This window comes from Squalius cephalus (genome assembly GCF_949319135.1).
Source record: "Squalius cephalus genome assembly, chromosome: 11".
Taxonomy (NCBI): Eukaryota; Metazoa; Chordata; class Actinopteri; order Cypriniformes; family Leuciscidae; genus Squalius; species Squalius cephalus.
The window spans coordinates 8,739,596-8,755,799 of record NC_137132.1 but is presented as its reverse complement, the minus strand read 5'-3'; the positions used below and the strand labels follow the sequence as shown (position 1 = coordinate 8,755,799).

At 36.6% G+C, this 16,204-nt stretch overlaps 3 protein-coding genes across 4 annotated transcripts; all 3 read right to left on the bottom strand.

Moving 5' to 3' along the window:
• Positions 1-24: 24 nt before the first annotated feature.
• Positions 25-5,913, bottom strand: LOC307167610 (uncharacterized protein). Its single transcript, XM_079886854.1, has 3 exons — positions 5,778-5,913; positions 5,034-5,229; positions 25-4,349 (listed from the first exon to the last, which is right to left on the bottom strand). The coding sequence occupies exons 2-3, from the start codon at positions 5,116-5,118 to the stop codon at positions 3,307-3,309; spliced, it is 1,128 nt and encodes a 375-aa protein (XP_079742980.1). The 5' UTR covers positions 5,119-5,229; positions 5,778-5,913; the 3' UTR covers positions 25-3,306.
• Positions 5,914-6,162: 249 nt separating this feature from the next.
• On the bottom strand, positions 6,163-10,465 carry LOC307167573 (E3 ubiquitin/ISG15 ligase TRIM25-like). Of its 2 annotated transcripts, none has more exons than XM_079886781.1 (7): positions 10,307-10,465; positions 9,124-9,738; positions 8,821-8,916; positions 8,379-8,612; positions 8,098-8,251; positions 7,934-7,993; positions 6,163-7,724 (listed from the first exon to the last, which is right to left on the bottom strand). In XM_079886781.1, exons 2-7 carry the CDS (start codon positions 9,682-9,684, stop codon positions 7,174-7,176), a joined length of 1,656 nt encoding a protein of 551 aa, XP_079742907.1. In that variant the 5' UTR covers positions 9,685-9,738; positions 10,307-10,465; the 3' UTR covers positions 6,163-7,173. The 2 variants fall into 2 exon arrangements, with proteins under 2 accessions (XP_079742907.1, XP_079742908.1); XM_079886782.1 differs by having other exon boundaries at positions 9,124-9,722; positions 10,307-10,317.
• A 474-nt stretch (positions 10,466-10,939) lies between these two features.
• Positions 10,940-16,166, bottom strand: LOC307167576 (E3 ubiquitin/ISG15 ligase TRIM25-like). Its single transcript, XM_079886785.1, has 6 exons — positions 15,562-16,166; positions 15,343-15,438; positions 14,827-15,060; positions 14,568-14,718; positions 14,325-14,384; positions 10,940-13,377 (listed from the first exon to the last, which is right to left on the bottom strand). Exons 1-6 carry the CDS (start codon positions 16,117-16,119, stop codon positions 12,833-12,835), a joined length of 1,644 nt encoding a protein of 547 aa, XP_079742911.1. The 5' UTR covers positions 16,120-16,166; the 3' UTR covers positions 10,940-12,832.
• Between the last annotated feature and the right edge of the window lie 38 nt (positions 16,167-16,204).

The window sequence follows — 16,204 nt, the reverse complement described above, 5'->3', positions numbered from 1 at the left end:
ATCACACATAATCAGAGATGCTGTCAGTGCAATCATTTTATTTTTGCCATCATACAGAGACTATAGACAACGTTTATGTTGCAGAGAAATCTATAGATCTGTCTAAACAAAATCAATAACTCAAATTGAGAGAATCGTTTCAAACTTGACGTACTCTTTGTTCATGTCTTTATGAGGTGGCTTACAATCATAAAAATAAAAATACATAAATGTAAGATTAAAGTGATTCAATAATTTTGCTGCTCCCCAACGAAACTGAAAAAAATATCTCTACACATCTTATGGCATTTTACAGAAACTACGCACAACTACTTCATCTAAATCTCACATTATTTACACTGGATCTGAAGAAAACGTGTTTCCTGCGCCACAGAACAATGCTTATGATAAAATACTTACATGTTGCCATAACACTCATATTTAAATTCTTGCACTTAATGCTGTAAGATGCAATTTTCTCATGTTTACATTTCATTTAAATTAGTTTTAATGACTTTTAACTTGTTCAAGTCTCTGAAGTCAGCATGAAACAGAAATTTCAATCGCCTTTCTTTCCTATTGTGATGTATATCTGAGTGAAACGGCTTCTCGAACAAGAACAAATGTAGGGCGGGACTTGATTGATTGGATGGTTGTGGTTTGCTATAAAGGTTATGTGTGTGACGTCACCGTCGGTTACACACACTGAGTGGCAGAAAGACTGAGCGGCAGCATTGGTTTTCAGCGTGAATGCAGCGAAAAACACACAAAACGCATCTAAAACGGGAAAGAGCTTTGCAATTGACTGTACAACTAAGCTTGACAAGAAATATGAGGTTTATTTTTACGGACTGCCGAAAGCTACAGAAAAGAGAAGTAAATGGATAGAAGTCCTGTGAAACAACTGAACTTCAGGCAGCGAAAGGTGGATTTCCAGTTATCATTCTGTGTCAAAATGCTGAATTTAGGGGTAAAATCATACCCTATACTGTATATTGTATTGTTATATAATGTATTGACAACTCATCAATTAAATATTTACCATCGTGTATTCTGCATAATTTAATGTTTTTAAATAAACACTGACAAAAAACTATACAAGTTTTAAGGCTGGACGATATGATGATATATATATAACATTGATATAAGTGATCACATGGATTTAAACCTACCTATATTGTATTTATATAAAGCGTTCACAGGCTAATTTGCTTTATGAATTTCCCTGGCGTCGAAATCGATCTATATAAATGTCAGGAGACACAATTCCTGACTGCATGTCAATATCCACGGATCACTGGATCTTTGGTAAGTTTCAAGCAACACTATATGAAGAGTTCAGATGCAAAAGCCTCTAAGTGCCATCTGAAATTTTCTTCTAAAATGATCATTTTTATCAAGCTCGTATATTTAGGTTCAGTAATTTCACTTTAATGACAATTAATAGGTAATTTTCATTGCCATTAAAGTGAAATAACTGAACATAAGCATACAAGCTTGATAAAAATGATCATTTTAGAATTTCAGATGGCACTTAGAGGCTTTTGCATCTGAACTCTTCATATCAAGTCCGACCTTTAGTTTAAACTGATAATCGTTTGTTTTACTCGTGTTTTCGCAGTTTCCCCTATTAAATCCAGTCACTCTCAGCTCTTCTGCCACTCAGTCCGGCTGAGGAGGCGTGTTCCTGCGGGAAAGTGACGTCAATGCATACCCTCTATTGGTCGATCTCATGTGAGTGACAGGTTGCCCCGCCCTCACGCATCATCAGAGAAGAGTTGTCACTGCAATAGGGAGGGGAAGTTGCTTTGATTCAAGATTATAACATGACATGAATTTAAAATGATAGTTCACCCAAAAATGAAAATTCTGTCATCATTTACTCGCCCTCAAGTTGTTCCAACCCTGTATGAATGTCTTTCTTCTGCTGAACACAAAAGAGGATATTTTGAAGAATAGGGGTAATCAAACAGTTGATGGACCCCAATGACTTCCATAGTATGGAAAAAAAAAATACAATACCATCAAATGTTTAGTCATAATAAATAAATGATTTTCATTTTTGGGAACTATCCCTTAAAGGGGTCATATAATGGTACTTTTACAAGTTGATTGTGCTGAAATGTGTGTTGGCAGTGCCTGTACACAACCATCATATAATGATAAAAATCCATCCAGTGTTTTTTTTTAATCTTCTTATATGTTTTCCCCTCTCTAAATCAAGCCGTTCGATTTTGTGACGTCACAAAATCAACGCCCCTCCCACGATTGTTGATTGACAGCAGCGTTTCAACACAGACCCGCCCTCGCTCGTGAGCGAGCTGTCAATCATAGTCCGTGCGGACCGGCGCAGTCATTGTTGATACGCTGGAGCACTGTGTATGAGCAGAATGGCGTCTAAGCGATTGTGGTGTTCTGCTCTTGGGTGTAATAACGAACACAGCATCATATTGCTGTTCCTAAATCTGAACCGCTGAAGACGCAGTGGCTGAGTTTTGTTTTCGAAAGGAATATTCCCCACGATCAACGTCAATGCTTTCATGTTTGCGAGAATCATTTCACACACCAGACTGCTTTACAAACGAGGTCAATATAAAGCTGGTTTTGCTAAGAAGCTGTTCCTGAAAAAAGGATCGGTACCAACTATTCGTGTTCCTGCTGCACCTCCAGAAGAAGAAGTGAGTAATGTTTTATTAACCTTTATATTAATCTTTGCCAATCGCTAGCACGCTTCACGATGAATGCGTCATTACAGGGTACATTACAGCATGTTTTCTATGTACAACGTTCTCAATATAATTCATAATCCCCGGTTTATAATGAACAACGCGTTATGGTTATTATGTTATTATTAAAAACGGTGTACGCACAGAACAGAGGGGCAGCGTGAGCAAAGCTCATTATCATTTAAAGACACATGCACTTAAACCGCGTGCTGAAACAGAGCTGTTTTTGACCAGGTAAAATGAGTGTTTTCTTACAATACTAATGAGAATTTTTATTTAAAGTATATTACAAACTTTTAATTTAGACCCTAAAGAATCATATTAGCTTGTACAAAAATGGCATTATATGACCCCTTTAAACTAAAATAATGATGTGCACAAATAAATAATTAATAATAAATACTACAATATTCCATAAATATAAGAATTATACATTTTGATTTCATGCTGACTAATGCTACTTACTTTATATTCATCAGTTTTGTTTTTCTGCATGTTATTTTGCACTATTCTACATTATGCATTGTTTAAATTGTATGCAAAAACACTGCAATTACTTCGGCAATACAAATGTACAATATTATTCGTGTCAATAAAAGCACTACAAACTAACTAACTGGATGGATGGATTTTGCTCACTGTGAAACTTGCTTTGTGGAAAATGCTTTTTCATATGATTTGCTACAGAGTTTGAATGTCTAAACCTCTCTCCACACTGAGTGCAGTGGTACGGCTTCTCTCCGGTGTGAAGTCGCTCGTGTGATTTCAGGTGTGCAGACAGAGAGAAACTCTTGTCACAGTATGAACACTTGTAAGGTCTTTCTCCAGTATGAATCGTCTGGTGGCGTTTCAGTTGGCCAGGCGTAACGAAACTCTTCCCACACTCACAACACACTTGATCTCTCACACCGGTGTGTATTTTCTCGTGCAGTTTACAACTTTCCTGCAGTGAAAAACTCTTGCCACAGAAGGAACACACATAAGGCCTCTCATTCGTATGGACTTTCAGGTGGTTTTTCAGATTTGATGATGAATTAAAATCTTTACCACAATGCTCACAGTTAAATGGCATTTGTCCAGAGTGAAGGTGCAGATGATTTTTGAGACCGGTTGCATCTTTGAAGCTCTTCTCACACTGAGTGCAGTGGTACGGCTTCTCTCCGGTATGAACTCGCTCGTGGGATTTCAGGTTTCCAGATTGAGTGAAACTCTTGTCACAATATGAGCACTTGTAAGGTCTTTCTCCAGTATGAATAATTTGGTGTTGTTTCAACTGGCCAACCGTAGTAAAGCTCTTCCCACAGTCACAACACACATGATCTCTCACATCATTGTGTATTTTCTGATGCTGTTTACAACTGTCCAGCCGTGAAAAACTCTTTCCACAAACGGCACACAAGTGAGGCCTCTCGTCTGAATGAATTTTTAGGTGTTTGTTGAGATGTGACAATGAGCTAAAATCTTTACCACACTGATCACAGTCGAAGGGCTTTTTTCCAGAGTGAACGGACAGATGATTCCTGAGAGATGATTTATGTCTGAAGCTCTTTCCACATCTAGAGCACGTGTGCAGCTTTTTCAAGTTACGATGTTCCTCCTCCGCTTCATTCAGTTCTCGTCTTTGCTCTTTCACTTCCATCCAATCTAAAATAAACATATTAAGTTTAAGTGAACCCTGATTTAACAGCAGAAATCAACAAAGATCAGGTATCAGTCTGTGTGTATCAAGTATCAGATCTTTGAGGTGTCAAAGGTTCGTTCTGTCAAGCTCATGTCAATGCAATTAAATCATGGAGGACAATTGCTATACAATAATATGATCATTCAGATGCATTTTCTGTAGGGATGCACCAACATGAAAAATGTAGCCGATACCGATAACCGATAATCCTTTATATATGAAGGCCGATACCAGATATATTGGCCGATAATTCTAAGTCTTTATATAATTTTTGTCCCAAGCACACAATTATAATGTTTTCATTATAATTTTATGTAGCCTATATGACAGACTTGCGCTGCACATGTTGTATTTAACTGTATTTTTTCTTTTCACAGTTATTCCAATCATATTTCAAGCAATTCAAAACCATCATGGCAAACATTGCACATCATGAGTCTCAGCTGAAGGAAATGATCCATTATTTATCGGCTTTAATATATACATAACCGAATCCGATAACATTAAAAATCTACATATTTCTGTCGAAACCTATATGGTGGCCGATATATCGAACATCCCTAATTTTCTGTATCATTTACCATTCATATACTGCTTATTTCACAGACACAACATCTGTTTTGTTACCTTCAAGAATGGACACCAACCTGTTTGTTCCTCAGTATCTTCATGGTCGATTCTGGATGGTTCTGGATCACTCGTGTCCTCAATCTCTACTTCAACAAACGCCATCTTTAACAGTCACACCAAACTCAGCTTTAACATCTGGAGTTTTCCTTCTCTTATAGGATGATGGGAATATTCCCAGTTTTTATTGGTGGTGTGTTGGGAGGTGCACTAGATCTGCCAAATTCAAATAATAATAATATTAATAAAAATATAACGTATTTTGATACAGTTATAAAACAGCTATATGGAGGTTGCTTATGTAAATTTTATAAACTTTTGGGCTTTTATACGCATTAAACGGCACACGTTATATTATTATGCGCTTTTATGGACTTTTATAAACAGAAACCGGCCATTCACTGCCATTATAAAGCTGGGAAGAGCCAGGACATTTTTTAATATAACGCAGATTGTATTCATCTGGAAGAAGAATGTCATTTACACCTAAGACTTGAGGGTGAGTAAATCATGGTATAATTTTCATTTTTGGGTGAACTATCTCTTTAATACAGAAACTAATTAGAAACCTAGCATAGACAACAGAGATTTATATTTACATTATATTTATGCATTTAGCAGACGCTTTTTTCCAAAACGACAATAGACGAACATAAAAAATTCTTAACGCAACACAAATATAAATTATTACATTAGAAAAGTAAGTTTCTAATAACATTAAGCCACAAAATAAAATATTCTATCACACAGAAGTGTACACTTACTCATAGTATCTGAAGAACTCTCTGCCAACACATTACACTCTAATTATTAATAAACCAGAGCTCATAATGTGTTTCATACTGTACTTCAACACCATGTTCAACACTCACCCCATCTCTCGAGTTTCTCTCTGCGCATGCGCATCCTCTTGTTCTTCTGGATTTGAATGGCAAACTCGAAAACCATTTAGTGCATTTCTGCCACCTACTGGAAATATTTATTCTGCCAATGCCAGCAAAATGAAGAGATTTGAGGAATGTCAGTTTTGTCTCTCTGAAAGCTATTGTGTATCACACTGAGCTTTTAAGATGCAGATTTCAGTAGTAGTTAAAAGTTAAATGGGAAAAGTTAATGCTGCAGTACACAGAAAAATAACATGCACATTTTCATGTATGTCCCATATTGTATTTTTATTTTTGTAGCAATGTGTGACATGTAAACAGAAAATTCACACGTGCATGTCAATTTTTACACATTTCTTTCATGTTAAGTATACAGTGAACAGACAACTGGCATAAAATGACATCCAGGCAAGCTCCAATATATATGCTTCTGCACACACACACACACACACACACACACACACACACACACACACACACACACACACACACATTCCTTAAACTGCAAGTGAAATACAAACACTTAAAGATATAATATAATCTCTATATATAGCAATAACATTGTGTTGCATTATCCTGGTTTTAAAGAGCACAGTTGAGTTTGACATCTCACTTGGACTTTGTAGTGATAAGTGTAAACACATGGGGCAGAGGTGCTCTTTATTTGTCTCACTTGAATACAGCATTCCCCAAAATGTATAAAAATTCAATTCAATTACAGCGAATGCCTCAGATAATGCCAAATTAGGTCAATTTATTAACTTTTAAACTTGTTTAATCTAATGCAATGTGAGCACTTTGACCGCTCTAAAAGACATTTTTCTTGACAGAATTCGTAAACTTTACTGCTGTGACTTTGCTATTGTATAGCAAGTTTGCAAATATCTAGTAATGAATATTAGGATTGGCTAATTGTAAATGCCAATAGGTTTTATATTACTATAAACATAATTAAAACATTTGTGAAACACTAAATTTTTTGGATTTAGGCATGGATTATTATGAGCTGCAGTAAAGAAACCTTGCTGAAGATGAAAGCTTTCAGATGCCAAAATTACAGAATACACAAAATCAAAATCACTGTAACCTGATTTCATAACATCTGATATTGAATTGAAAGTGTTTTCAAAGGTGCTTTAAATGTTGAATATTCATTTATGGTGTTTAAGTTTGTTCATCCAAACTTCAAATTACATTTTAATTTAAATATACCGGCATACATGTTTCAGAAGTTTAGCAATAGAATTTATTTCCTTCTTTTTTTCTGTTGAATTTTTTAAATATTTTTGCCTGTCTGAATTCTCCTCTGCTCTATGATCCTGACAGATGAACCTGTACTAACCCCAAACGCAGGGTATAAGGGTTCAGTGAAAGTGGTCTGGACTCTGTGAAGGAGAGTCATTGTGTCAGAGACGCTGTAGAAGGACAGAGTTCCTGCTCTGTGATCCAGATACACTCCTATTCTAGAGGAGGAGAAAGCGGGGATTGAGACTTGATCATTATCATGTCTGACATAAAAATTCTGGTTACAGTGGGTCAGTCTCCAAGACTTATTATTAAACCCCAGTCTGCAGTCATTACTTTTTCCTTTACGAGTAATTCCTATGTAGGAAACTGCTACAGACCAGTCGTTCCCACTGCACTCGACCTCCCAGTAACAGCAACTGTACAAACCCTCTCGACACATGACATGGTAATATCCATCAAATCGCTCTGGGTGATCAGGATATTGCTGAGCTTTAACTGAATATGATGCTTTTCTGTTCTCTTCTGACAGGATGAGGTTTTTGTCTGCTGTGTTTGGATCCAGTTGCAGTTTAACGAAATCTGATGAAGACAGAGGAACAAATAGATATTCAAATAAAGTCCTGCCATCCATACTTCCCCCCACAATGTCACATTTTAATAGATACTAATAACAATAAGTAGATTAATTATTTAATATTTTTCAACAGATAACAGAAACAGTTAATAACTATTATGAACTAAAATTCAGCAATTTTGTGAGAGAACAATACAAATAAAATTCAACTTACACTGCAAAAATCCATTTGGAGTTTCAGGTTTTGGAGACTCAGAGACATGGACATTTGACACTAAAGGGGTAAAAAAACACAATCGACTGCTTAATTTTTATATGAAATCTAAAATTTTGTGAATTAATCAATACTTTTTTTTTATTAAAAACAAAACAAAAAACCTTCTCGTGATATTCTGGCTGTTTGCTGTTGACAGACGTCCTCCAAAACCTCCTTAAACGCTGAGATTGAAATGTCTTTAAAAGACAGATGAGTGTGTTGAGTGAAGCTGGGAACGTCTTTAAAAGTGGGTAAAACACACACAGACTGACAGCTCTGAAATGAGAATATTATAAATAATTAAGACTTAATTTTAAAACCAGAACATTTTCCAGAACATAAAACAGCATGGTATAATAGTGTTTAATTTTATGGATAATTCGCAACATTTTTGCATCATTACCTTCAGACACTGGATCTGATCATCAGAAATCAGAAGTTTGTCAATCTCTGCTTGTGTTTTTCTGAGTTCTGTCAGCTCTTGATCCAGATGTTTGTGAAGTTCCTCTGCTCGATCTATCTCAGTCTTCTCCTGAGCTCTGATCTGTTCTTTAATCTCAGAGCGTTTCTTCTCAAGAGAGCAGATGAGCTCAGTGAAGACCTTCTCAATGTCCTCCATGGTCTCTAGTGCTGAACTCTGTCAGAGACACAAAGATCTGATCATGCAGAAACAGCTTGAAAAATACATTTATGTGACCATTTGCATTGTTACAGATGTTGTTCAAATCTAAAGTGATTATTCTTTCAGTCTAATGCAACTGGCAAGATTAAAATGTTGCCTATTCAAAACATTAAACATCTGTTGTATTTGTGTCCAGTCATCTGGTCCTCGTACTGATACTCACTTTAAAAGACTTCACAGCTTCACTGAGTTCCTGCTGACCTCTCTCTCGCTCCTGGATCAGCTTCTGACACGACACCTTTATCTCCTTTAACTCTTTCTGAGGATGATAACATACAAAGTTAATATGTAAAAGAAAGATTGAGCTGCAAGTAGCAATAATCAGGGACCAATTCCTCAAAAATGCACACTTTTGTTTATGCACATTACAATTTTATGTCATCTGTATACTTGTTAGAGTAGGGGATGGGATAAAAAAAAGTTTAACATATAAAACTATATATTACAGATGAACATGAACATTTACCTTTTGATTTGTCCATTCAGATTCCAGCGAAACCACACGGTGGCCGTTATGATTGTCAATCATACACAAGTAACAAATGCACTGATGATCCTCCTGACAGTAAATCTCCAGAAGTTTCCCATGACTGAGACAGATGTTCTCCTGAATGTTTCTGGAAGCTTCGACTAGTTTGTGCTTCATAAACGCAGGAGATTGATAGTGAAGCTGCAGGTGAGTTTGACAGAAGGAGGCCAAGCACTGCAGACAGGACTTTACAGCTCTGTTCTTCTCTGTAGTGCAAACATCACACTCCACAGCAGCCGTTTGTAGGGACGTCTTCTGCAGCGTCTCCATCATCTCAGCTATCAGAGTGTTCTTCTTCAGTAGAGGTCTCTGACTGAAGCTCTCTCTGCATTGGGGACAGCGGTACGGCGGCCCCTGCTCCTTCTGGCCCCAGCAGTCAGTAATACAGCTCATACAGTAACTGTGTCCACAGGGAATCGTCACCGGCTCCTTCAGAGGATCCAAACAGACTGGACAGCTGAACTGATCCACACACGGACTCGCTGCAGATTCAGACATTTCTTTGCCGTGTTCAAAGATGAACAGATTCTCAGCTTCTGTAATAAGGGCTGTCTAGCCAAGAAAATCAGTTATTTGTCTTTTACTTAAGTGAAAGTATGGATACTGACAAGACTTTACAAAGTCTAACCAAATAAATAACTTGAGAAAAGCCTAATCACAATTTGAATCACAATGTTTACATTTTTTAACTGAGGGGAAATAAATTCTGTTCTCTGCTGATCAACTGCAGGCTGTAAATGCTGTTGTATGCTGTCAATAGAGTTTAACTTGTATTTATCCAGAATAGTCTTATCATGATCACCACAGAAATAGGTTAGTATTTTTAAACAATCTTCGAAATCATAAAGAGTAAAAAGTATAGTTTTGAGGTATGTAATCGAGTATTTCAATTCAATAGTGACTCACTTAAGTTTTCATTAAACAACAAAATTCAAAAATAATTGTTTAGCAATGAAGAACAAAGCAAAATTTTGTTCCATCAGGTCTGTTACAAGTTACAGGATTAGAAACTCTGTACCCACACACACACACACACACACAAACACATATTTGCACGCGATTTCTTTTTAAGGAGACAACATGATAAAGTCATAATCATTGGATCTTATGAAGTCCTTACCTCGACAGAAATTCAACCAAAATATGACTTGCGTTAAAGTTTATAAAGCTTTTGACACAAAGAGCAGCGGTGTTGATCTATTACAGAGGTTGAATCACTTGTGTAGAGGAGAATTGCCTAAGTTTCATTTCTCTTGAATTCAAATACTTCCTGGTTCTCAGCACGTAAACAAAATGGGCGTGTGTTCTGTGTGAGATAATGAGAGAAAGAGGAATACAATGTTTATATTCCCCTGATCGACTTCTGAACATTTAACATTTAACTGTAATTATTAAACTTAGACATTTATTTTAAAAAATGTGTCCAGAGAGTTAAAGAAATGGCTACTACATCTGAATGACACTACAGTTCTCTAAATTATACATAAGCCTGTATTTCAGCTTCAGCATTCAGAAGGAATGTCATAATATTAATAAACTATGAATTTAGATTAAAATGGCACTTAATTGGCTGAAGTAGTTTATCTCGCCCACTACTGGGATAATGAATCTCTGGAGTGAAAAGCTCTTGGTGATAAAAACTGATCACAGCTGACATCTGATTTCTGATGAATATGTCAAATATGTCTGATATCATTTTTGATGATTTAATGAAAAATAATAAATTAAATATTTCATGTAGTAAATGTGTTTTGACAATTTATTTAAATAATTGAATAATGACAGACAAATTAAATTACAAAATCTCAAATAAATCTGAATGACACTAGTCTAAGTTATACATAAACCTGTGTGTTTAGCTGAAGGAATGTCATAATAGTAATAGAAGCAGATTCTTAAGATGTTTCCTAAAACAGCAACATTTCTGCTTTGAATTAACCAAAATATTACTGTTATTAACACAAATGCAACATTTCATTGAATTTTCTCTGTATTTTATCATAATTACAGATTACATTATTAATTAATTTAGGGGGAGACTGAGGGCAATTGTAACCATTTTTTACAGTTCCCTTCATAACTTACAGACTACTTGAAATACAATAGTGATCTTTTGATACAATAAACAAATATAGGTGCACTATTAATATTACAATTGGTAACACTAATAATTTCCATAAACAATGACATAATGATTTGCCATAATTAAATTACACTGTTAAACTCTAGTCTGGTTCACAGTTGTGGCATCAGAGATTAGAACAAACACATTTTAATACACCCCTTTTAAATGTAGTTTTACATTTTGTGAAATCTGTTCATTTTCTATCAGTTTGTGAACACAGACAAACAACGTGCTTACATTGGGCCATGTTGCTCAAGATTTTGTAACAAAATGTCATCAGCAGAATACAAAAACTGTACATCCAAAAAGTAACTCTCATAAATCAAAATCAGTATTTTGTTGAAAACTTTTGCTGAGGTGAAATTATTGAGCTCCTTTTCCACAGAGAGAGAGAATCCTACTGAGCATGTGCAGATTAAGTGTCATCGCTTGTTTCTGATTGGAGGAATTGAGTGTGTTACAATTGCCCACTATTGTCTCCATCAAACTGAAGTACAAGAACAAATATAAAGATGTATATTTTGAAGAAACATTGCTTTGTATTGATAGAAGAGGATATATATATAAAAAAAGAGGTGTCTTTAAAAGGTTTTCAAAATTGTGGTTTCTCAGCTTACCATCAGATACTGTAGTTATGAAGCTGGGTAAAAATCAATCAAAATCAGACCTCATCCTGAAGTCAACAGTTATCCAAATTGTAAAAAAAAAAACAACAACACAGTTTATATAGAAAGGCGGTCTTATTAGCAGATAGCAACACAACAGAACAAATTAGTGGCTGCATTTAATAAAAGTGATATAACATGTTACATGTGACACATATAGGCCTAACATTTGAGTAACGCTGCTCTGTAAACAGTTTGTCCCACAGCGACTACATCATGGATTCAGACATGGATTATTATTGAGTTTTGCAGTAAAGAAACCTTGCTGAAGATGAACACTTTCAGATGCTAAAATTACAGAATACACAAAATCACAATAATTTGATATGTATAATCGTACATTTATTTACTAAATCCAACTTGAGTGTCTTCAATGGGTTTAGAATATTCATTGATGGTGTTTAATAAATTGTATGCCTTTTGTTCATCCAAACAAAATGATGTTTTATTAACAAAGTTCGGGAGGAGCACGTTCAGATAATTAAATTAAACACATGTGGAGCACATTCAGACAATCAAACCTAATTAAACACGAGTGGACCACACTCTGTTAATCAACCCAATCAATGAGGTAAGAGGTGTGTATATACTGCAAACTTACCTCTGTTCATTGACAGTTTAACAGCATCCCTCCACCACCCCATCTCCTCACTTCTAGTCTTACAACAACGGGGGAGTACTCTGGGTTCGGGCAAAATTTCCGAGCTCGGAGCCCTCCCCCGGACAGCACGCCAAATACGCATAATCTTTACTCTGTTTAATTGATGTAAGGGTGAACTCGTGAATTACATTTTAATTTAAATACATGCACATTTCAGGAGTTTAGCAATTGAATCTGAAACTCGATCAATTATATTTATTTCTGGTCTGTCTGAACTCTCTTCTGCTCTGTGATCCTGACAGAAGAACCTGTACCAACCCCAAAAGCAGGGTATAAGGGTTCAGTGAAAGTGGTCTGGACTCTGTGAAGGAGAGTCATTGTGTCAGAGACGCTGTAGAAGGACAGAGTTCCTGCTCTGTGATCCAGATACACTCCTATTCTAGAGGAGCAGACAGCAGGGATTGAGACTTGGGCTTTATCATGAATGAAATAGACATTCTGGTGATACCGGGACAATCTCCAGGATTCTTTGTTGCAGCCAAGTCTACTGTCATCACTGCTTTTACGATCGATTCCTTTGTAACAAACTGCTATAGCGCAGTCGTTCCCACTGCACTCGACCTCCCAGTAACAGCGACCGCACAAACCCTCTCGACACAGGACATTAGGAAACCTATCAAATCGCTCTGGGTGATCAGGATATTGCTGGACTACATTTGTGCTTAATATATTTTTATTTCCATCTGACAGGACAAGGTGGTTTTTCGCAGTGTTTGGATCCAGGTGCAGCTTACAGAAATCTGATTAAAATAAATGGACAAACATTAAAATAATGTAAAATAAAGTAAAAAATAAAGTTTAAATAATATACACTCACACAAACATATAACACGAACGCCAGTGAAGATTCCTCAATCTGCCATCGAAGATCTCAATGGCCTGAGTTTAAACCCTGGACTACATTTCCCAAAAACCCACATAGCCTATATGGACTGACTGCATCCACACCTGTTCCCCATTACCCAGACTATTTAAGCCAGGGTTCACCAATCTCGGTCCTGGAGGGCCGCTGTCCTGCAGAGTTTAGCTCCAACCCCAATTAAACACACCTGAACCAGCTAATCAAGGTCTCATTAGGCATACTAGAAACTTTCAAACAGGTGTGTTGGAGCTGGTTGGAGCTAAACTCTGCAGGGACAGCGGCCCTCCAGGACCGAGATTGGTGAACCCTGATTTAAGCCCTGTGTGTTTATTCACTCTTTGTGAAGTCTTGTTTGCCCTGGCTGCAATTCTGAGCATTACAATTCCTGTTGTTCTGCGTGTGTTTGGCCCTGACCTGTTTGGATTACATTTGTAATCTTTGCTGCCTGCCTTTCTACCGTTTGTTTGCCTGGATTATTCCCATTGTTGTTTGCTGCCTTGTCCCGATCTTCAGCCTGGTTATGACCACGCTGACTGCCCTGCCTTTGATGTATCTTGACCCACGACTGTTTGCTGTATTTTAATAAACTGCATATGGATCTCACTCAACCTGAGTCGTTGTTACTATATATATATATATATATATATATATATATATATATATATATATATATATATATATATATATATATATATATATATATATATATATATATATATATATATATATATATATATATATATATTCAAACTGTCACATTCTAGAGGATAAAATGTAGATGTGTTTGTGTTCTAGAAACATTTGAGAAAATGGATCTCAACTCACATTGCAAATAATCACTTCGAGTGTTTGGTTCTGGAGACTGTGCAACATGGACATTTGACACTGAAAAGACAAAAACAAAGAAAATGTATTGGTTACTTATAAATACAATTTTAAATACCATACACAAACACACATGTTTGTTTCACTATATTAGTGAGGGCATTGTATAGATGATGTCCACTGATTTTATATCAGGTTTATATCAGATTAATAAAAAAATATAAATAGATACAAAAATGGGACCTTCTCGAGATATTCTGGCTGTTTGCTGTTGATAGACGTCCTCCAAAACCTCCTTAAATGCTGAGACTGAAATGTCTTTAAAAGACAGATGAGTGTGTTGAGTGATGGGAACGTCTTCAAATGTGGGTAAAACACACACAGACTGACAGCTCTGAAATGAGACAAATACAGCACTCTTTGTTATGTAAAAGACTATTTAAAAATGTGAAACGGTAAGAATAGAAACATTATGGTATACTGATTAAAGGACTTTTATTACCTTCAGAAAATTGACCTGATCATCATTAATCAGAAGTTTGTCAATCTCTGCTTGTCTTTTTCTGAGTTCTGTCAGCTCTTGATCCAGATGTTTGTGAAGTTCCTCTGCTCGATCTATCTCAGTCTTCTCCTGAGCTCTGATCTGCTCTTTAATCTCAGAGCGTTTCTTCTCAAGAGAGCAGATGAGCTCAGTGAAGACCTTCTCAATGTCCTCCATGGTCTCTAGAGCTGAACTCTGTCAGAGACACAAAGATCTGATCATGTGGATCATTGTTGTGACTCAAAACAATGCAGGTAGAAAGTAAATGAGTGGCAGTCAAGCTCCAAAATTGACAGATTGACAGAAGTCTCAATAAAAACACTGTGAATTACATTTCACAATTCTTATAGCAGTTTTTTAACCATTTTTTTTAACTCAAAATCCATCGGTCATCATGTACTTTTATTGAATTTTTCAAATCTACTTTTTTGTGAGTCAAACCAACTTTAAAACTAAAGAACACATAAAGAAACATACTTTAAGAAGCTTCACAGCTTCACTGAGTTCCTGCTGACCTCTCTCTCGCTCCTGGATCAGCTTCTGACACGACACCTTTATCTCCTTTAACTCTTTCTGAGGATGTTAACATACAAAGGAGGAAGTAGGTTAGTTATAGTAAGTTACTATGTCAGTCATTCAAATTAGTAATTTAAAAAGAAAAAATGACAACTACCTAAACTGATAAGCATTCATTACCTTTTTACTAGTCCATTCTGAATCCACAGACACCACACTGTGTCCTTTATGATTATCAGTACACAAACAACAAATACACTGACGATCATCCTGACAGTAAATCTCCAGAAGTTTCCCATGACTGAGACAGATGTTCTCCTGAACGTGTCTGGAAGCTTCGACTAGTTTGTGCTTCATAAACGCAGGAGATTGATAGTGAAGCTGCAGGTGAGTTTGACAGAAGGAGGCCAAGCACTGCAGACAGGACTTTACAGCTCTGTTCTTCTCTGTAGTGCAAACATCACACTCCACAGCAGCCGTTTGTAGGGACGTCTTCTGCAGCGTCTCCATCATCTCAGCTATCAGAGTGTTCTTCTTCAGTAGAGGTCTCTGACTGAAGCTCTCTCTGCATTGGGGACAGCGGTACGGCGGCCCCTGCTCCTTCTGGCCCCAGCAGTCAGTAATACAGCTCATACAGTAACTGTGTCCACAGGGAATCGTCACCGGCTCCTTCAGAGGATCCAAACAGACTGGACAGCTGAACTGATCCACATACGGACTCGCTGCAGATTCAGACATTTCTGTGCAGACAGTCTGTCCTCTAATAGAAACTGCTCTGCCAGAAGTAAATCATTAAAGAAAGCACATGTAAATCATTAACAAA